This window comes from Lycorma delicatula, chromosome 6 (genome assembly GCF_047948215.1).
Source record: "Lycorma delicatula isolate Av1 chromosome 6, ASM4794821v1, whole genome shotgun sequence".
Lineage (NCBI taxonomy): Eukaryota > Metazoa > Arthropoda > Insecta > Hemiptera > Fulgoridae > Lycorma > Lycorma delicatula.
In genome coordinates this window covers 139,547,342-139,571,866 of record NC_134460.1, presented here as the reverse complement: position 1 = coordinate 139,571,866, position 24,525 = coordinate 139,547,342, and the positions used below count along the sequence as shown (strand labels likewise).

Here is a 24,525-nt window from a genome sequence, read left to right as displayed (position 1 = left end):
ATCTACAAACAGCTGACAATAAAAATAAACTGAAAATTACATGAAAATAATAGTAAAATTATGAAAACAATAAATACAGATACACAACTTAAGGAAGAATCAAAACAACGAAAACAAATGTATGGTAACAGCTGTTTGGAAGGGTCAAAAGGGTCAATCAAAGGGTCAAACAGGTCAATTCATAATGACAAATTATTTTGTCAAAGGCACTTTTCAGCATAAAGTATATGCGAAGTCATTTCATCAAGGGCAATTTTTATCAAGGTTAATGATGAGTTATCTCATCAAAAAGCAGTAAGGGGTAGCAATCCCCCCAGGTTACTTATCAGTTGGATTGATTTGTACTGATATTAATCTGATGCACCGGTTATTTTAGCATTAATATTTTGTATTGTTTGTTTAGTGTCTTTTGTTAATTTATATCTTTTACGTTTTATTTCAGCTTTTGAAACAAGTTTATCTGACGGACTTAAGTTTGAAAAGAAATCATTTTATGGTACATTTGCCACTGTAAGTATAATTAAAATTAAAATATTCTTGCTTCATTATAAAAGAAATCTCTTAAAATTTGTTTAATGAATTGTCAAGTTTTTCTTAATTTGTGGTCTTCTATTAATATTGATCAGTTATTTATATTTATATGTCGGAGAGGCGAGGAGATTTGTCAGGGATTCAACGCCTTGTGCTTCACTCATTCCCACCATTACAAGTGGAGAATATATAAGATTACAATAAAGTTCAATTAATAAAAATGAGTAGATAACAACTCGTACAATGAAATAATTACAAATGATAATTATCACTTATCAATAACTCAGTAGCACACGAATTACAATATAAGATTAATTCAATTTAGAATTCAAATAATATTAAAACAACTTGCGATAGACCGAGGCTCAGGGAAATAACGAATTCGCGATCACCAGGACGTCTGTTCGATCTGGGTTCCAAAGCAAGACTACCCTTTCTCCATATTCTCAAATAATATACCTACTGCATATTTCCTTTTCCTTATTAATTTTATGATACCCCTATCGTCCTGGGATCCCGACTACGTTGACAACCATGTGCCTACCTAGGCCTAAGCCTACCGCAATAAAACAATTTAAACCTTATTCTACAAAATATTACAAGTAATAGTACATTTCTTAAAACTACTAAAAATACAGATATTCTAAAGAATATTCTCATCGTTTTGTCGGAAGATACTCCACTGTACTTTATTCTCCGACACGGCCATTCTGACAATCACACGCCCTCGGGTGTATCTAAAACATTGAGTTACAGTGGTATTTTAATTTTTGTTTTCAACTGACCTCGGTCATTATAAAGCATTTTACAAAAGTTAAAGTATAAAAGATAGATTCAGAAGTCCTCTCGAGTAACAGAAATCCATTAAATTATTCATTATCCTAAATAGTCATCGTACAGTACTCAAGAGATCGAAAAGCCATCAATCATTATTCCTTATCATTTAACTGTCAAATAAGATTTTATTTCCTCCACCAATAGACCTCTGCACTATCTCTAGGCTACCCTGTATGCCACATACAGTATCATACATATTCTGTAGTTGCCACAACTACCTGCCCGACACATCATCAGGTGCCCATCGCGCCCTGATCAAACTAACATTAGCCACTAATCTAGTTTGCAGTTACGACTACACACTGATGCATGTGCGAAAAATAAAAATCCCAGGTCCACGACCTGCTGCCAGCCATTAGTGCATTGCGTCATTGGTGGTCTCTTTTTAAACCATAGTCCCTGTTTCAGGACCAACATCAACAGTCTCCTCGGCACAACTTTCATTGTCCGAGGAAACATCCAACTCATTAGGAATATAATTCTCAGGCATTTCTCTCAACTTATCATGACTATACTTATAACTTCTACTACTACTTAAAGATTTTAGTGTGTACCTGTCGTTATCAAGTAATTCTGTTACTACGAATGGACCTCTAAATTTCCTATCGAGTTTCGTATGATTACGTTCTTCGTTCTTAATCAAAACGTGATCTCCTATTTTAAACTTATTAACCTTCGCTTTATTTTTATCAAATCTAATCTTCTCATAATTAGCATTTTCCTCTATACTTTCAATCGCTCGTTGTCTTACATTAGAGATATCAATTTCATTTTCGTTGTCATCAACTAACAACCCGTAAGGTCTTGCCTTCTTACCAATTAATAATTCTAACGCACTAGATTTGGTAATACGATTCGCGGTTGAGTTTAAAGCTAGCTGAACTTCACCAATGGCGTCTTGCCATGGACGATTATTAGACTCAACAGCAGTGAACATATTTTTTAACGTACTCATTACACGCTCTACTTGACCATTTGCCCTACTAGTACCTGTAGCTATTAAATGTAAATTAATATTTAAAGATTTACAAAAGTCTTTAAAATCTTTCCCAGTAAAACATCTACCTTGATCGGCAATCACACGAGCGGGAACTCCCAATATAAATATTGAAGCCTTTAAAGCTTTAATAACACTATTACAGTCAATTTTTCTGGTGTGATGTAAATAAACATATTTGGTAAAACCATCTATAATAACAATAATGTATTCTTTAGTATTATTTTTACCGCTCAATTTACCTGTAATATCTATATGCACAGTATGCCAAGGTATGCGGGTCTTAGGGATGGGATGTAATTCAGCTTGAATTTTACCTGACTGAGCTTTAGAGAGTTTACAAGTAATACAATTGTCAACAAATTTACGTACGTATTTAGACATACCTTCAAACCAGTAATACTCATAAACCTTATCAAGTGTTTTATCCCAACCTAAGTGCATAACAGACTCATGTACATGGTTAATGACGGACCACCGAAATGCTCTGGGTACGATCGGCAAACAAAGGGTTTCGCCTTTTCTCTGTATTTTCCGGTATAGCGTACCGGCTTTAATTTCATAAGATTTTAAGAGATCTTCCGATAGCTCATCGCTTTGCAATTTGGTGACTATTTCCGAAATTTCCGAGTCACGCTGTTGTTCAGCAAGAAGCCAATCAACCGATATTTCCGCGAGGTTAACGCGTTTCTCTTCAATTTTATTAACCTGTTTTGGTAAATCGGACAAAGGGTTTCGAGAGAAGAAATCCGCGTGCGACATACGTTTGCCTTCTCTATAAACTATATCGAACTGAAAAGCCTGTAAATAAGCCCACCACCTATGGACTCTTATCATTAAGATCAATCTTATTTTGAGAAGATTTCAATGAATTACAATCAGTTACAACAGTAAATTGTCGTCCATGCAAGTAATGCCGAAAAGGTTTAATAGATTTAACAACGGCCATAGTTTCGAGTTCGTAAGAATGATACCTGGACTCGGCTGGGCTTGTCCTTTTACTAAAGTATTCAATAACTTTATTTTTACCGTCTACTTTATGCATGAGTATTGCTCCGTACCCATCGGACCTAGCATCGGTATGCAGTTCTATAAGATAATCCGGGTCAAAGATAATTAAGACGGGTTCGTTGGTCAAAGTATGAATTACTTTTTGTCGGGCGTTTTCATGTGTCTCAGTCCACTCAATATATTTTTTACCTGAGGTAAGGGCATATAATGGTTTCATGATTTGTGAAAACTTAGGGACAAACCGTCGGAAATAAGATGCAAGGCCAATAAACTGTCTAAGCTGAGTAACGGTCCTTGGAGCGGGTACCATTGTTAAAGAGTTTATTTTACGAGGGTTGGGACGAACTTGTCCTTCTTGAATCTCGTACCCAAGGTATGAAACAGATGTTTTGAAAAAGGAACATTTTGAAAAATTAAATGAGAATCCCGCATCTATAAGAATTTTTAATACCACTCGAAGTCTTTCAAACGCTTCTTCTATCGTATCTGCAATTATCAAAATTTATAATTTCGAATTTACTACATTCATTTACTACTTTAGATTTACAGATTTTAAAATTATTTTGAGAAATATTTACTTCAAAACCCAAGCTCAAAATTTCTCGACCAATTAAAATATTATAACTCAAATATTCATCTGGGACAACGTGAAAAAGAATCTCTAATGTAAACAAATCCATAATTACAATAGATAAAATTTGCATGCTACAATTTACTACAACATTTCCGATGCCTTTCAAAATTATTAATTCATTAATTCTACGTCCAGAAAACTTAATCGCTATCGATTCCTTTATTAATGAGCATTCCGCTCCTGAATCAAAACAATATGGAAACGACTCACCAAGATGGTTTAGAATACCAGTAGGAGCTGCAACGGTGCAAAGATTCACACGGCGTTCGACGCTACCCGTCTCCTTGTTGTTCCCTGGACCGCTACGGCTGCTACCTGGAGCCGTACAGTTTGGCGCAATATGACCAGCTACCCCACATTTGAAACACGTCACATTGCGCGATGAAGAGGATTTTCTAATAGACACAGTTCTGCTGCAGAGCACCAAGCAACCGAATCCGATCCCGCACTCTCTGGATTAAATCGTGGTAACGCAACACTTTTCTTTGTCGATAATGGCTTTTGCATACAACACTTCATAAACTCAAACAATGTATTCCACTGATCAGGTGATGGACCAGATGGAGACGATCCCACTTCTGATGTCGGAGAGGCGAGGAGATTTGTCAGGGATTCAACGCCTTGTGCTTCACTCATTCCCACCATTACAAGTGGAGAATATATAAGATTACAATAAAGTTCAATTAATAAAAATGAGTAGATAACTCGTACAATGAAATAATTACAAATGATAATTATCACTTATCAATAACTCAGTAGCACACGAATTACAATATAAGATTAATTCAATTTAGAATTCAAATAATATTAAAACAACTTGCGATAGACCGAGGCTCAGGGAAATAACGAATTCGCGATCACCAGGACGTCTGTTCGATCTGGGTTCCAAAGCAAGACTACCCTTTCTCCATATTCTCAAATAATATACCTACTGCATATTTCCTTTTCCTTATTAATTTTGTGATACCCCTATCGTCCTGGGATCCCGACTACGTTGACAACCATGTGCCTACCTAGGCCTAAGCCTACCGCAATAAAACAATTTAAACCTTATTCTACAAAATATTACAAGTAATAGTACATTTCTTAAAACTACTAAAAATACAGATATTCTAAAGAATATTCTCATCGTTTTGTCGGAAGATACTCCACTGTACTTTATTCTCCGACATATATATATATAATAGTGCAAACTGCTGGTTTGGGACACATAAAAAATTAATTTTTTTTTATTCAATTAGAAGTAAAACAAAGTACACTTTTGTATGAATATTAGAAAAATTGTTTGTTATTGGGAAAACTGTATTTTTTCATTTAATTTTCTTTAGTGTCATTTTGGATTACGTAATGGTAATCCAAAATGTTTTCTTTTATTTTGTCACTAACTCTTCTCTGTATACTCTTAAAAACTCTCTCTTTTCTGTATTTCATCAATTTTTCTAATTCTTGCTTGGTGTTCTTCTATCCAAAATGTAAGTTATTTTAAACAATTTGATGTGATGTGTTATGGTATAGAAAATGGATTCTTATTTGTAGTGCAAGTGTATGGACATAATAAATGAAAGAGTGATAATGAAATAACATTATAATTTTAACAACTAAATGCACGTTTTCATGTGTTATGTTATAATCACAACAAATGTATTTATGCATTTGTATTTTAAGAGGGAATAGGAGGCTTGGCTTTATCCAGTAGGTAATTCAGCAACCCACTGGGTTGGTCTAGTGGTTAACGCGTCTTCCCAAATCAGCTGATTTGGAAGTCGAGAGTTACAGCGTTCAAGTCCTAGTAAAGCCAGTTATTTTTACTCTGGTTTGAATACTAGATCGTGGATACCGGTGTTCTTTGGTGGTTGGGTTTCAATTAACCACACATCTCAGGAATGGTCGAACTGAGATTGTACAAGACTACACTTCATTTACACTCATACATATCATCCTCATTCATCCTCTGAAAAATTATCTAAACGGTAGTTACCGGAGGCTAAACAGGAAAAAAAAGAGAGTAGGTAATTCAGCATTGGCTTTTTGAGTAAATATCCAAGAGGAAACATTTCTTGAGGATTTATCTGTTGGAGTCCTCCCTGCTACATAACATTAAAAATAGATTGGTGTTTTTAAATAATTGGTGTCTTTCTCCACATGTCAGCGTGGAGAATCTAGTGGGAGTCACACCTTTACCCATAGGACTGATAATGGGGAAAATATGATTAAGGATAATGAACATTATCCTTGTGGTGAAAGGAGATGATCTACTCATAGAACAACCACAAGACAAAAGTAACCCTAGCCTAGAGGCTAGCTCGGAGGCTAGTGTGACCTTACCTAAAAGAATACTCATGGCATTTAGATAGTAGATGCTTATCTATTTATTATTTATTATTTTTGGTATTTTTACCCAAATGGTAGCAGTACTTTCCTTTACTGTGTTAATCTGCTTCAATATATGCTGTAATAAAGCATACATTAATTCCCACCAGGAACTAAACAGCCACTGAGAATAGCCACAGTATTCCTAAGGACAAATTTTACCATTATTAGATGATCATGATCATAACAGATGTATCATGTTGTATAATTTTTTGTGACTCTTCACTGAAACATACTTTGTCAATTTTTAAATTTTGATATCAATTTTACTATGATATAATTTGTTCAAATCATAGTTGAACAATATCCTTTACAGCCATTTTAATTTATTTTCTTACACTCTATTGCTGTGTAACAACTTTTCCACAGTTGTCATTAATTTTTTTTTTTTCAGAGTGATCAAAAGGAAGGAATGTCAGCATTTATAGAGAAAAGAAAACCAAATTTCTCTAACAGTTAAGAAGGTAAAAATTGTTACATAATCGTATAATAATTAATGCATATTTTTATTAATTTTATTTTAGTTACTGAATAGTTCAGTTGAACTATTAAACGTTAAGCAACATTTACAAGTTCAGTTGTAACTTGTAAATGTTACAACAAAAAAAAATTGAATTTTACAGTATTGTATTTTTAATTATGTCATTAATTCTACACATTACTTTATTTTAGTTTTTAAATAAAAATTAATATTGAACTTAAAATTATTCAGTTGAATAGGAGTCTAAGGTCAAATGATATTTATACTAAGCCAAATTATACCTTTCAAGTATCAAATTATAATTTTCAAACAACACTTTTCAAGGCCACTTTTGTTTGAACATCTTGATATTTGTCGTACCAAATAAACATCATGATAGTTATATTATGTAGGTTTCAATTTTACATTGAATAAACTGAGAATTTTCTTCCCTTCTCATTTACCTTAGTAAGCCTGCAGTGAAATACTTATTATTTTGAGTATGGCTCTGCCATTTTTGACTGTGACTTATGTCTCATATCAGGACATCTCAACAACTTGATTACGTATGTAGACAATGTTTCAAATAATTTTGACATAAAATATTACAAAAAAAATTTGTAGATTTCAAAATATTTCAAAGAATAGTAAAACTTTTTTTTACTTAATTTCCTTTAACACTTTTTTTTATAAAAAAGATGTTTGAGGAAGAGTTTTCATTAAAATTTATGAATTGACTTCCAGATATGTAGATGCTGGATTTTAATAAAAAGGTTTAGTTTTAAGAAGAGCAAGAATTGAGTCAGGGTTAAAATCTATTAACCCTGACTCAATTCCCAATAATCTATTATTATTGAGTATAGGTTAAAATCTATTACATTCATAAATATCCTCATTCATTCTCTGAGGTAATACCTTATGGTGGTTCTGAAGGCTAAACAGAAAAAGAGAGGAGATAGGGCCTAGTATGTATTTAATTATATACATTTTTTTGATTGTAATTACAAGTATTGTTTTATTGTTTTAGTTTTCCTTGGATGTTTCTATAAAGAAGAAAGGTGATTCTATAAAGGTGAAAGGAGAAACTGTGGGATTTATGGGGAAAAACTTAATTTTTGTATTACATGTTAAGATTAATTATTTTTAATAAAATGTTTTATATGAGACTGAATAATATTATAAAATTAAAAAAAAATTGTAATTAAATAATTTTCAGTGGTTAATGGTCTTAGATACGACAACTGATTTCTGCAAGTATTTGTTTTTTTAATTAAATTCGATTTAAATGAATGATTTATGATAATTTAATACATTACTGCCGGGTTGCCTAGCAAAAATTGCCACAATTACCTTTAATTAAATATATTGTAATTAATTTATTATAACGAATTGAAAGTCAATTTTTTTTTTTATGTGAAAAATAAAATAAACTCATTTAAAAGAAAATGATGTGAAAACACTCATCGTGTTTTCCAAAAAAATTATGTGGTAAATTGAAGTTTAATTTTTTCTGTACATAACTCATGGTTGCCAGTAAAAAAATGGCCGCAAGTAGCGATTGCCATTATTTGAACTAATTACTTTCTGTCTGGATGAGAAGGCCAAAATTTATTGTCAAAATAAAGGTACTATAAGTATAACAGTGCATTCTTGTTTACAACATGAAGCAGCGCATAAATTCCTTCTCTCTTGTTCACACTCGTCTAGACTGAAAGTAATTAGTCCAAATCATGGCAACCACGACTTGTGGCCATTTTTTTTATAGGCAACCATGTGTTATCGTGTATAGAAAAAATTAAACTTCAATTTTTCTGAAAAACTATGAGCATAAATAATTAACAATAACATACCTGTTTATATCTGGTAACTTGGAGGTTGTGGTTGACTGAGAGCTTGCAACCATTTTTTTTTACATTCTTCACATCATTTTCTTTCAAATAATGTTTAATTTACTTTAAAAAAATATACTTGCAATTCATTAAAATAAATTAATAGGCAACCCGGCAGTAATGTATTAAATTATCATTAATCATTCATTTAAAACAGATACCTGCAGAAATCAGCTGCCACTAAATATGTACTAAATATTACTAAATATTTAGTACAAATACTAAATATTTGGATTTAATATATTGTTTTTCATTTATTTATTTGACTCACATCTTTCATGTAGTATAATATATGTATATAAATAAACCCCCTACATCTTCAGGTGGTATTAAATTCTACATCTATTACATTAAAACATATTATTTTAATTTTTTTTGATTTTTATTTGAAATGTTTTATATTTTTAAAATTTTGAATATTATTATGAGCGTTATGTAAATTTTGCTGTCCAGCACTGGAATGATTTAATCTTTAAAATGTTTTATTTTCCTTTGTTCTAATGTCATTATTGCCAATTGTTAGATTGTATTTTTATTATTTTTTTAATTAAATCATCATTTTCAAATGTGATCTGGTGGTTCATTATTTTATATTTTTGTTTTTAAGTATAAATGTAATATTTCTCCAGTAGATTGATTTACAATATGTAATACTATGCATTCTAACAGATTTTTTTTTATTTTTGTATGTTGTGCAATGTTCTGTAAATATTTCTTAAATTGATCTATTAACAATATAAATATTATTACATTCATTACATTTAATCTTGTATATTCTAATTAATTCATCTCTATTATTTTTATTGTTTTTTTAAATATTTTATTTTGTGTTATGTGGTTCATACAATTTTTTTTCTAATCTTTTGTGTCATATACATTAATAAACTTTTCTGCTATTTTTTTTGTGTAATTGTATTTTAGAAATAAATGGAAGAAATATCTTTTTTTTGTGTTGTATTTTAGCATAATTATCTTGATAATTTTATTCTCATTTTTATAATTTTTTTTTTATTATTTCACTTCAAAATTATTAAATATTGCTATTTGTCTAATTTCATACATTTCTTTTTTGAGTTTATTTTTTGTTTGTTAATGTGTTTTTATGTGTATTAATTTTTTGTGACCATGGGTGGTAAGAATTTAAATGTATTATTTGCTGTGGGTTTTCTATAAACTGATCTAAAAAATGTACTTTTCTATTATTTTATATTTAAAAGTTTATTTAAAATGATCAAATGTTCATTATTTATAGGTGTCATCTACATACCTTATTCACAGTAATATTTGGTGTGTATTTAAAATGCTGTAAACTGTTTTAATTTCAAAATCTTGAATAAATATTTCAGACATAATGGCAGATTTAGGTTATCCCATCGGTAAGCCTTCTGTTTGTAAATAACAGTTAGTTATTCTTATATTCAACGTAATTTTGAAAACAAATATTTCTTATAATAATGATTAAATGAAACCCAGAATACACCAATGCATTAATCATCTGTTTTTTATTATTTCTATTGTCTTGTCGGCTGATATCTTAGGATATATGTTAGTGATATAACTTAACCATTTTTTTTTGTAAAAATTAACTTCCATTTTTTTAAAGTATGTTTACAGGTTAAATTCATTTTTATTCTAATTATTTTAGCTATAAAATATGTGCAGGTACTTACAGGCACATACTGTTCTTAGCAGAAAATATAATTATTATCTTAACAACAATTTATGCAAGTGCCATTTTAAAATTTATTAAAGGTTTTATAGGATTTTGTATTTTTTATGAAAATTTTTTAAAATTATTTTAAGCAATTCATTATATAAAAAAACAATAAAAATAAATTCAGATAAGAATTATTGGAAATGAGACAAAGAGCAATATTTAATGGTTTTTAGATGAAACTATAGAAAAAATTTATAAAAAGCAGAATAAAAAATAGCAAGATAATATACTAAAATACAATATGAAAAAAATCTGATGTGAACACCACATGGCCTTCTTGCACAGTTATTAAATTATATATTCATATTTTTAATGTAACGAGCCGATGTCACTGTAATCGCAAGACCGTTGTCATCCTCAAAAAAATAACACTGTAAGATGACATAGCACACCACACGGGTCACTTTGTGCTGTGCAACGGATGCTGGTGTAGCTGCGTACGATTTTATTGTGCCCAGTATCTGAAATTTTGCTTGTTAACAAATCCTTTGACGTGGAAATGCGCTTTGTCTGACATCCACAGTTCGTGAACAAACTTTATCATTTCTTTATCATATTTCTTTATCATTCATCTTCTGAAGCATTAAATTACAGAATTGTGCTTGCACAACTGCATCGTTCGGTTTCAATTCCTGGACGGATGGATGGTATTGCAAGACTTTCACTAACATTCTTTGTATGCAATTGTAAAGATGCTGAGAGACGACGGATTGACTGATGTGGACTTCGTGTGACAGCATCTTGTAAAGCTTGAACATTCTGTGGTGTACGGACGGTTCACTCACGGCCTGGAGATTTATTTTTCATTGCTGAACCAGTTTCCTCAAAATTAGATATCCATGTTTAATTGCATGTGCTGATGGAACACGGTCGAGCCGTCCCAGATTAAAAAATTCTCTACACGCTCCCTCCACACTGTCATTATTTTTGTAAAACGCTTTGATAGCAAATGCACGTTGTGCACCACTCCAAGGATCCATGACAACTAAATGGCAGGTTAGGTTAGAGAGTCAACCCACCGGGATGGTCTAGTGGTTAAAGCATCTTCCCAAATCAGCTGATTTGGAAGTTGGGAGTTACAGCGTACAAGTCCTAGTAAAGCCAGTTATTTTTACATGAATACTAGATCGTGGATACCTTTGGTGGTTGGGTTTCAATTAACCACGCATCTCAGGAATGGTTGAACTGAAGTGTACAAGACTACACTTCATTTACACTCATACATATCATCCTCATTCATCCTCTGAAGAATTATCTGCGGTAGTTACCGGAGGCTAAACAGGAAAAGAAAAAAAAAAAGGTTAGGTTAGAGAGGCTGGTGCCACTTATCAAGTGGTACCAATCGCCCACAGCTACCAACACAACTTTAAAAATTTCCTGTTTCTTTGAACCGCCCTTTATGAACTTTATTTATACAATTTACATTATTACAATTGGTTTACATTAACTGTAAGTAATTAACTTCCTGACCATCAACAAATTGTTAAGTTTATTTTTTTAAATTCTAACCGTCTTAAGGTCTATTGATAATTCTATTGATAAATCAAGAGTGTTGCACTTCATCCATATTCAATTCATTTACATCAATAAATGTAGGATACCCATAACTTTTAATAATATACTGTAGTGGGCTATCCTTATACAATATTTGGCTCTTATTTGAATTTATTAAATATATCCCTAGTACCACATTAGTTATACTTTTTTAAAATTTAACCTTTCTTAACAAAAATAAAATTATTCTAAATTATAATTTTCAATTAATATTAAACAATCAGATGTTTCATCAACTCTATTACATATACACATATTTCACTAATAACTTCTGATTTCTTTCATATTTTTTTTAATGTTATTATTGAGTAATTATTATTATAAAAATTTTATGCAATCACGGGTTAATAATTATTAATAAATCAATATATTTCATTTAAAAAAAAATTGTTAAAAAACAGATTAAATAAAGTTAAAAAAATAAAAAAGGAGATGAAGTCTGATTCAAACCGATGTGATAGAAACAAATATTTCATTAATTAAAATTTCATTTGGCTCTAACTCTGGAACCAACGAAGGTAAGTACCACTTATGATATATCGTTGAAAAGCTCTCGATGAGGGCTTATTCTGCAGTTAAGAAAAAGTCCAAAATGCAGATTTTTTTTTTTAGATTTTGGGCTTTTTTGGACACTTTTGGATGAGTTGACTGCAATTAAAAGGGGAGGTGCACAACTAGATGTTACAACAGTCCTAAATCCAAAATTTCAACATCCTACGGCTAATCGTTTTTGGGTAATGCAAGATACATATGTACGTAGTTAATAATAATAATATATATTATATATAAGTACGTAGTTAATAATAATAGTAGATGTGTACGTATGGTTGTCACTTTGAAAGTAGGCAAAATGGATTCAGGGATGGTCAAAATGGGTATTTCCATTGAAATCTGAAGACCGAAATTTTTCACAATCAATACTTCCTTTACTTCATACAAGGAAGTAAAAATAACACAAAGATTAATAATAGTTTATATCCAAAGTGCAATTACACAAATAAAAAATTATTAATGTATATGATAAAAATAAATATAAAAAAGCACATAAACCAAATAATCAAAAAATAAAATGTTTAAAAAATAATAATGGGGAATTAAGAAGAATATACAAAATTAAATGCAACAAATATAATATTTATATTGGTAATAGATAATTTAAAGAAATATTTACAGAGCATTACACAGCATACAAAAACAAAAAAAAAGTATATCTAATGTAGCTGACGATCTAGAGTTTAGGAGATTTGTAAAAATGATATAAATGTAATATTCATTTTTTAAGTATAAAAAAAAAAGTATAAAATGATGAACCACCAGATCACATATGAAGGTGATGATTTAATTTAAAAAAATAATAAAAATACAATCTAACAATTGGCAATAATGACAGTAGAACAAAGGAAAATACTACATTTTATAGATTAAATAATTCCAGTATTGGACAGCAAAATTTACATCTATGCTCATAATATTATTAAAAATTTAAAAAGTATAAAACACAATTTCAAATAAAATGACAACAGATTAAATGAATTTATTTTAGTGAAATAGATATAGAGTTTAATACAAATCGAAGATCTGGGATACTGCAAAAAATAGTTATTAGAAACACTGTGTAAGTGATCATCTTTTCAAACATTCCAGGCTTGATATCTTCAATTTCAACTTTTACCTTCTCAGTCAAGTTCCAGATAAAAAAGATGTTCTTTAGTTTTCTTCACAACTTCATCTTACTCTACATTTCTAAAATATTAGCAAATTGCTGTAATATTACTGAATCTAAACCTGCCATGCTCACTCTATTTTACATTTTGAAAATTACTAATACCACATTTGCAGTGAAATTTCTACCAACAGACACCTCCCATTCATAGACCATTCTTAATGATGGTAATATAATGTTTTGAATCTTATATTTTACACTTTTCAAGAAAATGTTGAAAATAATAAGGAGTTTGCTGATGAGGTTATGGTAATGGAAATTTCCAGTAATTCACAAAAGGTTTCTTTGTATTCTAAAGTGATCATAGCCAACTCCACCAAGTTGGTCTAGTGGTGAACTCGTAATCACAAATCAGCTGATTTTAAAGTTAAGAGTTTTAAGGTTCAAATCATAGTAAAGGCTTACTTTTATACGAATCTGAATACTGATGTTCTTTGGTGGTTGGGTTTCAATTAATCACAGATTGTGCAAAACTACATTTCATTTACATTCATCATCTTAAGATATTTTCATATCATCCTCTTAAGTAATACCCTACAGTGTTTCTGGAGGCTAAACAGAAAAAGAAGAAAGCCGCCAGTGGTAACAGGGAAAGTTTAGGATTTTAATATTACTGATCATTCACTATGTGAGGTACAAACTGATCTGTCAAACTGTTAATTTTAAAAATTAACAGTGCCGTTTCATTTTTAAATTGGGAAAGTAAATTTAAAATGTTGATTTTGTTTTGGCGAAAAATGCTTTTGCGTTATTGCCTGGACTAAACATATAACAAAACAAAGATAGCTAAAAAGTAGACAACACAAACAAAAAAATTATAAAAATTAACAAACTGTTCAACACCATTACAAAATATATACTTGAGTAAAACAAAAATGATATTTCACAAAAACAGTAGTAAATTTTATGTAGAATACTAATGTTATAGAAATAACACCTGGTCTAAAACTTCCTTATCATACCCAGGATTTGGCTTCATCATCTACAAAATTAACATATTCAAGTAAATGAACATATTAAGATTTGTAGTTAAAAATTTGTACAAAGTACCAGAATATTTGAATGCAAACCATGGATAACTGATGTCAGTAAACAGGATTTTCAAGAGAAATGAATTATATGAGAAAACATGTAGACAACCTTATAATACTAAATTAAAAGAATATTATATTAGGTATAAAAATAGACTGAAATGATTTACATAATACCAAGAAGAGCTATCATTAAAATTTATTTTTAATGCAGAGAAATAATGTTAAATTGCAATTCATGTAAAATTTACAAAGTGAAAAAATTAACAAAATAATTGGAGCTTGTGGGGATCTATGTAAGCTTGGTACTAATATTGCCAACTTTTTTAACAAATTGTTTAAAACTAACAGGAAAATGAAAAAATGAAATAAAAGTCATAGTTGATAATATATTCAGTCGTAAATGAAAACCTTAACATGCAAAGTTCTCCAAAAGTCTTCTTTTTTTCTCAATCCCATTAACTGGTAATGTATAAAATAATACTATCTATAGCTGATAAATATTCTGTTGGATTATTTGAAAAGGGTATTTTTTCCATTGTTTTAAAGCAATCGGTTATACAGATTCCAAGAAAGAGTGATCGTGAATTGATTTCTGACTACAGACCAAATTTCAAAAGTACTAAAAAAAAAAGTAAAAACAAAACTTTAAGGCTTTTGATATGGTAGAGCATTTGATTTTACTGTATAAAATATAAAATCCAAAAACAAAAAATCAGAAAATATAATTTTAATTCAAAAACATATTTTTAGTAGATTGCTAATGAGCCTTGATTATTAAATTCATCTTTAACTATGTTTAGGAAATTAAAAAATATTACCTATAAGACATTTGTTAGCAGCTTTAGGTTAATGGATAACTTCTATTTAAAAAGAGGACGTATTGAAGGAGATCAAAATATTGTAGTCTGATAGAAATAAGGGAAAAATTATTGCTCACTTTACAAAAAGTGAATATTTCAAAATATTGCATTATTATATGGCTCCTAACATTTATAATTTATTATCTGATGATATCAGGGAAGTTTGAACTTATTCTGCAAGAAAAAAATTTCTTTTGAATAAAATATTTTTAATGGATTATTCAGAGCATTTCTTCCTTATGAGGTTTGATTGGTTGGGGATTTAATTACAGGATTACTTGAGTTGTTTGACAAATATGTGTTAACTGCTCTGGTCTTTTATGTAGTTGAATTGTGATATACAACTGATGTGATGATATTGACTGTGATATATTTGTGTTCTATATTGAATAGTTAATTATTCAAATTTGATTACATGGTATTGGCCATTCATGAATTTACCAGTATTAATATATGTTTTTTTTTTTTTTAATATTTTAGATTCTTTTTTTAAAAGCTTAAATTTAATTCACTTTAGGAATAATCAAATCTTGCAACTGCTATATCTTTTGATCTATCGTATGAAAATCAATGAAATTTGGTACACGTATGTAATTTCGATGACAATACAGCACTACGGTGTCAGAATTTGATATGACCCACTCCCATGCCTCCACGCTCTACTCCTATGCTAAATTCATGCATTTAGTTGAAATTTTTCATTTCTTATGAACTATCGTATGAAAATGATTGAAATTTGGTACACATATGTAACTTCGATGTGTAAAAATAAATATTTTTCCTTTTTTTGTCTTAAAAAAAAATGCAAAAAAACAAAAAAAATTACAAAAATATATTTCATTACATATAAAAAATTATTTTTTAAAAAAGCCTTTATTTAACTAACATTAATATTAACATTAATAAAAAAAAAAACAAATTAGAAAACCCCCTTTTTAAAAGTAAAAAATTAGAATTAAATCAAATTGAGAATTTTAAACAAAAAAATATAATACGAGGGTTATTTTTTTCAAGGTCCGATCGGTCGCGAAATAAAAACCCGCGCAAAAATCGGATGAACCTTTGTGCAGTGTCTCTAGTATGGCCTTCAATCACTCCGCGTCACTTAGTTTAGTTCTAAACACTAGCTAGCACATAAACATGTATACAACAATAGCATCTCTCGCCAAGTGTGAAGTGCGTGTGGTAATTCGATTTCTTCAGGCTGAGGGGTGTAATGGAGCTGAAATTCATTGACAAATAAGTAATGTGTACGGTGAAACTTCAATGAGTGACAGCAAAATGCGACAATGGTGCAGGAACTTTAAAGCAGGACGTACAGATGTTCATGATGCAGGCAGTCAGGGAAGGAAGCGAGTGTCAAACGATGATCTAGTTGAGCGATTAGATGAGGCAATTCGAGAAAATCGTCGGTTCACAATTTCTGTATTGAGTGATTCGTTTCCTGAAATTTCAAGGTCAGCTCTCTACACCATTGTGAGTGAGAGACTTCAGTACCGCAAACTGTGTGCGAGATGGGTTCCCAAGATGCTATCCGACCATCACAAAACAATGAGAATGGATGCCGCCCTAATGTTTCTCCAACGCTACCACAATGAAGGAGATTTTTTGAACATAATTGTCACAGGGAACGAGACGGGTCCATTTCAAAATGGAATGTAGTTCTCTTGGTGGAATTCATGGAACGTGGCACGACCATCACTGCAGCCTCATACTACGTGACTCTTCAATGTCTACGAAGGGCAATTCAGAATAAGCGGAGAGGAATGTTGTCACCAGGCATTGTCTTTCTCCATGACAATGCTCGGCCGCACACTACAGCTGTAACAAATAAGCTCCTGCAGCGTTTTCGTTGGGAAGTGTTTGATCACCCACCATACAGCCCGGACTTGGCTGACTCTCACCTCTTTGCTCACATGAAACGCTGGCAAGGAGGACAACATTTTAGGCACAAATATTGAGCTGCAGACCAGTATAGAAACATGGCTGAAAACAAAGGCGGCTCTGTTCTATGACAAGGGTATTTGAAAGTTGGTACCACACTACGACAAATGTCTAAGTCGGAGTGGTGACTATGTAGAGAAATAGCGTAACTATGTAAGTACTTGTTACAAATAAAAATTTTTTTATTTTCTCTGTGGTTTTAATTTCATGACCGATCGGACCTTGAAAAAAAATAATCCTCGTATATTAACAAATATAAAAATGCACTGAAAAGTAAAAAATAAATTATATAAATATCTAATTAATAACCAATAAATAAATGCAATTATTAAATTTTAAAATTAAAAGTAATGAAAATATTTAGTTAAATATTAGTTAAATAAAAGCGTGGCGCAGTTTTTATAACAATGTTTTCGAATAATTATTATTGTTGTAAAAATAAATGTTGTGTTGTTTTAAATAAATTATAAAAACTGCGCCACGCTTTTATTTAACTAAATATTTTAAAATTTGATAATTATTACATTTATTTATTGGTTATTAATTAGATATTTATATAATTTATTTTTTACTTTTCAGTGCATTTTTAAATTTGTTAATATATTATAGTTTTTTGTTTAAAGTTCTCAGTTTGATTTAATTCTAATTTTTTACTTTTTAGAGGGGTTTTCTAATTTGTTTCCTGTTATTATTAATGTTTATATTAATATTAATTAAATAAAAGCTTTATTAAAAAATAATTTTTTATCTGTAATCAAATATATTTTTGTAATTTTTTTAAAATTTTTTTCAGACTTGTTTTTGTTGTACTGTAGAGCTCAGAACTGTTTTTTGCATATACTGTTTTTTTATACCTGGTTAAAAAGAGTTTGTTAAAAAATTATAATGCCAAAACTGTGATATTTTCTGTTAGACTGTAATAATATTATTATTGTGATTTTTTTATGCTATTATGACAATTTTTATTTTGGTTACTTTTTTCATTTACTTTTCATTTACATAAACACATTTATCCAAATGAATGAATTCATCTTAAACTGTAAAAATTGAAGGAACATGTAAATACAAAGGTCATTAAAATATAAACCAGTATCTGTTTACATATCCTGATTGATATTAAATAAAATTACAAATAAACCTTATTTTTTTACAAAGAATCCTTCTACAGAAATAAGTTTTCTTCATTGGATCCACTATAAAAAAAAAACAAGACTTTTGCCTCAAACTTCTTCCAGCAAACCAAACATGTTAGCCCCGATGGCATCCAACAACTAGCACTAATACCCGCATTTATAGTCCTTTGTTCATGCAGGAAATCTATCAACAGTACACCTTTTTAGTCCCAAAACAGCTGACAAGTATTTCTCAGTCTTGATCAGTGCCCCCTCCCTGCTTTTCTGCCAACTACATACTTGTACTCTTGCTTCCCAGGCTGTGTGGTTGACCTGTTTTGTTACAGGTCACAGTCCACAAATCCCGTTCTTCTTCCTCTAAGGCATTCAGAAGCTGCTGACAGATGTCTTTTCAGACACTTTGCTGTATCCAAGAATATTTGGCAACATTATATGAAGACTCCTTACACTTATGCCCACCTCTGAAGTAATTTCAGCAATGGTTATGCAACGGTCACTCACAAGGTCATAGAGTGTTATCATTGACACTGGTCTGCGGATCACAGATCTCTGCCACTTCAAACTTTTTTTGGCTCAAATCACTCTTTGACAGGATAGCATCTCTGAACTGCGCCTGGAGTAGAGTCAGAATTTTTGTTACTGATGTGGGAATGTGAATTATGAGTGTAACTGGCTGTTTGCTCCCCTCTATACATTTCCAATTACATACCTGCAGCGCCAAACCACATTCACTTACTCCTCTTCCTCTGTCTGTGCAGAAAAATTAAATTTATATTTGAATGGCACTCATATCTTAATGTTACATATTGTTTTATATCTAAGATTATACTTTTTTTTATCTCCATTATCTGTCATTACTTTGTCCAAATGTCTAGTTTACTAGCATGTCTAAGTTGTGTAGTCTGTCTCTGTTTCTTATTTTTAACACACCTTAAGTAATACAAAAAAATGGAAATTTTAGACATAATAGTATAAATCAATTAAAAAAATTACATTTATTAATTAACAATGAAGTTATATGCAGATTTAAGAGAAATGTTTTATTTAAATTAACAGGGATGAGGTAATAAAGCTTATTAGGTTGGCCACATTGTTAATATTCAATTTCATCTAAAACATTTTATAATATAATGTAGCCTTTATAGATTTTATTTTAAAATTGTTAGTTATAAGTTAATCTGTCAGGTGTATTTTTTGGCTAAATTAGTCATATTACCCAGTAGTCATAATCATTAATATAAGAGTTATCTTTTAAATTATTGCTACTTAGGTGAATTATTTTGTATAATTATCAAATAAAGAACAGAAGTATAATACACACACAGTTTACCTTGAATATTACAGTAAAATATATTAATAAATAGTAAATGTGCTAAAACTGTACACAGAATACTTCAGCTAATTTCTGCTGTACTTTATTAATGAAATTTCTCTCATCAAAATATTGCCTGGCATTATTATAAAGATTATTTTTAATTACATTTTGTAAAAGATATTGCCCAGATTTCTGCTCTAAACATTAAATAATGTTATTACTAATTGTTAGTGTTACTTAAATTACAGACACAAATTAGTGTGTAATCTTACATGAAATATTAAAAAATTTGTCCTAAAACTGTAGTATTTTGAGAAAATTGTTGTAAAATCCAAAAAAATTGGAGTAGAAAAGGATGTTAAATTGTCAATAACAGTCGAGATGAAGTTAGTAGAAATTTATATTATTAGAGTTGCTATAAAAACCAAATAAAATCAAAGAAAAAATATATTTATTTAAAACCAAACAACAAACTTTTGAAATCTTGTTCTACAATTGATGAGTCAGAAGGTAGGTCGGTTTAATTTTCTGAAAATATTTAAACAAAACCAAATTTTCATTTAATGTCCAATGTAATTAACTTACAATGATAATATTACGATAGCTGCTCAAAATAACTGTCTCAAATATTGATTCAAATTTCAAGTTCAATGATTTATGGACTGCCTTCACATTTTTGGGCGACATGATTTTTTATAAAAATTCTAAGAAGTTGTATTTTACATCTTTTGGCATACACTAATGGTTTGAGCCCCAGTGAAGGAAATCTATTCAATTTGTTTTGGGGGAAGAAATGTCTCATTGAGATGGTCAGTTATGCAGTGATCAGAATGAGTGGCACTCAATCTTGGTGGAAATAGATATGGGTTGGCTTATTAGGGACAAAAGCTCAGTAACTTTATTTTAAAGAAAATTTACATTATTAACAATATTATATATATATATATATATAATTATAATACTTCAAATTTAAGTTGTAAAAATTTATTAGATAATTTCTGGAAAAAATAAATATATCCAATAGAAATATTAAAATAGTAAAACAGTAATTTATTTATCATAAATTACTGTTAAGTCATAAGTATTTTGTATGTAATCAATATTTTTTATTAAATTCATCCTATTTTGAAAAATGAATATAAAAAATTAAATTGTAGATACAACAATTTATTGAATAATCTAATTATGGTAAAAACACCTAAATCAAAAGCACTTAACACTATATTTTGTATTATAGTACCTCCAATGTAATGTAGTTTGCTACATACGTATTATTTAAGCTTTTTAAGTACAGTATTATTTTATCACTAATCAGAGTAATATTTTGTTGGCTAACATGATGTCTTGTTAGCTTTATATTCTAACTTCTAGCTTTATGTTCATAGTCATCGTCAGTTTCATCAGATTCATTTGCGTCACTGTGATTCTGAAGTACATCGTCTTTAGAAGCATCCAATGCATTTGACAAGTAGTACCTTCAGGGATAAATTTTCACTATTTTCGATGGCAAATCATTCCATGATTCTGAAATCCATTCTACAATTGTAGCTGCTGATGGTAGTTTAATTTTGCCGCTTGGTGTAAGGGGATGATTGTTTTCAGTGAAAGAATGCTTGTATTGTGCACAAATACGATCTTTAAAAGATTTATTAACCCCAACATTCCATGGTTGTAATTGATTTGTCATATCTCCAGGAATTACAACTAAATCACATTTTCCAGTTATAAATGTTTAAATCAGTTTTGTTTCATTGTTGTGAGACAAATGACCATGAAAAGCATCTAACTAACATACTGTTTCGTTTTAGAAGTTCACCCGGTCTATGTTCCCATACACATCCTAACCGATATTGCAGTAGATTGCTTGTCATCCAGGCGTTCTGTTGAACTCAAACAATTACACTATCAAAGAAGCTTTTTTTTGCACAGTTTTCCTGTTCAGAATTACATACAGCAATTTATAGCCTTTGGCAGAAGCACTCAACATGCCAGTTACTCTTACTTTCTCATATCCAGTACACAATTACTTGTATTTGTACCTTCTCACTTACCGGTATAATTTGGTGGCATATCAAAGAACACACAGCAACTTCATCAGCATTACCAGTTTGACTGAGACAATATTATTTCTTTAATTGTAGATCGATTATATAATGTTGATGTTGCTCTAATTAAGGCTTGTAATCTGACGGTAACTTCTGGCAAATGGAGGTTCTGCAGTGGAATGACAGATGTTGCCTTTTCATGAATTTCTCACACCATCCTTGGCTAGCTTTAAAATGATCATTATTTCTGGCAATTCCCCTGGCCTTTAACATCAGTCCATCTCTTAGTCACTGGAAGACCTCTTGTATGGAGTTCCTTGAAATTGGCCAAAACAGCAGCCTCAATTTCCAGATATTTTCCATGTTTTGGTCCCAAAAGAGATTTCTTCATTTGTTTACATGCGAATAATTTCCGTTTCATACTGCACCATTGATGCACATTTGTTTTGTTTACTGAGAACTGTTTACTGGTGGCACAATTTACAATCTGTTGAGCGTGTAAAATAACCTTGTGTTTAAAGTCTGCTTCATATGTGAAATGCTTTTCTATGAAGATGAAATATTAGAAAAACACAACAAATAGGTAGACTGCAATGGTTATGAAAAAGAGTGGACCAATTTATAACTACAGTAGTATACTGTACACTTGTTCAACATTGAATGGAGGGTTGGACAGGAAACTGGTAAGAACGTTTGTCATGTGTAAAGCACATACACAAACTCCAGAACAGTTACTCATCACTAAATCATGTCAACAACAATAAAGCTGTTGAGATGTAAAATTCTTTGAGATGGGTCATCTTTCTAGAATTGTGTACGTTCTATATACATGACAAATGTTCTTTTACATTTCCTATCTGGTCTCCATTCCATGTTGAACATGCATAATTCAAAAACTTCAGCTTTACACCTATTATCTATGTGTTTATATCAAATGGCATTAGACCTTCAAATAAAAACACCTCGAATTTAAGATGTATCTGATATTTTGACCCTTTTTTAATCTGTAAAAAAAAGATCATAATATATGTTATTGCGTCACACTGATGTTTATGAAAAACAACATAGGAAGTTTGATTGATGATTGAATGAAAATTGCCATCATTTGAAGTATGAATTTTTCTTATATTGTTGACAACACACAAACAACTGTTGAGAGTATTTGCATGGCTTATACTATTTCCAGTAAACATGGTAGTAACTGATTATCTGATCATAATTATGTACTTGCAGATGTTTTAGTTGTTCATGACAATACTGTTGACCTTTATGATTTATTTTCCTTACAGTAATGTGCATAATTTGCCAACATGCAGATCTTTGAGTACTTGTTAAAGGACTTATCTTGAACAGTTTCTACTCAATTGTATTTCAAGATTTTCAAATTTTTCTTTGTTTCAATAAAAATTTACTTTTAAAAATTTTACTCAGTTTTTATTGACTTTATTACATCAATTTAATTCTTTTTGTCTGTAAATTTACATAAAAGTTAAGTTATTGGTTCTGTGTAGTGCAATGCCTTTTTAGATTGGGCCTTTCACATGATAATAATCCATCTACTTGTTTGACCTTAAAAAAAAGTGATAGTTGATTTGTGATGTCTAATTTTGTGTCTTTTTAATTTTAATTTTTAAAGTTTAATTTTTTAGCTTGCATTTTTTGTGTGAAGATTTAATATCATACAACTGTTTAAATCAAAACATTATTCCATAAAAAGAATGAATCTGTATTTACCAACCCTCTCTGAAATCAAATCTTGTCTAAAAACATCTACAGGCTAGTTCATGAAAAAAAATAAGAGAATCACATTTTAACTCATTAAACATTATGAAATATAGAAATGCGTAACAATACAGTGAATGAACATACTCAATTCAAATTTAATGCATTTTTTGACCATGTGCTAGGCATGCATCTTTTTTACATTCATTAGCTTTCACATTTTGATAATAAAAAAACTGTTAAATTTATTTTAAAACCTACTGTTCTGTTTGATAATATTGATTAACAAACCCCTTAAAGTTATTGTGTTTTAAATAGAATTACCCCCCTTTATATGTAGGCACATATAAAGAGTAATTCGCACATAAAGAGTATGTTGAACATTTGGTTCAACATACAATGATTAATTGAAAGAAGTCTTGTTACTAAATAGTGTGTTGCTTGAGCTATGATGCTACTTATATTATTTATCGATGCTCACTGTGTGGTCTGTAATGAAATAAGGTTTCATTATCCAGCAGGTGTCTTGTGCTATGGTAAAGTTTGATTATATTTTTTGATAAACTTTTGGGTACAGCTGAACTTCTATTATGTTTTATATTTTTCACTGGAAAAATATAAAACATAATTGCATTTTATTGATGGTTTTCTTAAACTCAAAAATTACTTGCAAAGCGATTATTTGCAACAAACATTTAATTATTTATCTTTGTACTATAACAAAATTTAATGATTGTTTTGTTCTGAAT

General features: G+C 30.2%; 1 protein-coding gene across 3 annotated transcripts in view; it reads left to right on the top strand.

Moving 5' to 3' along the window:
• Positions 1-9,628, top strand: part of Echs1 (Enoyl-CoA hydratase, short chain 1) — a 33,207-nt gene extending 23,579 nt beyond the window's left edge. For all 3 annotated transcript variants that reach the window (XM_075368646.1, XM_075368644.1, XM_075368645.1), the window contains 3 exons: positions 443-510; positions 6,775-6,844; positions 7,868-9,628. In XM_075368646.1, coding sequence (XP_075224761.1) covers positions 443-510; positions 6,775-6,840 — 134 coding nt within the window. In that variant the 3' untranslated portion in view covers positions 6,841-6,844; positions 7,868-9,628. The remainder of the gene's footprint in view (positions 1-442; positions 511-6,774; positions 6,845-7,867) is intronic.
• Positions 9,629-24,525: the final 14,897 nt, after the last annotated feature.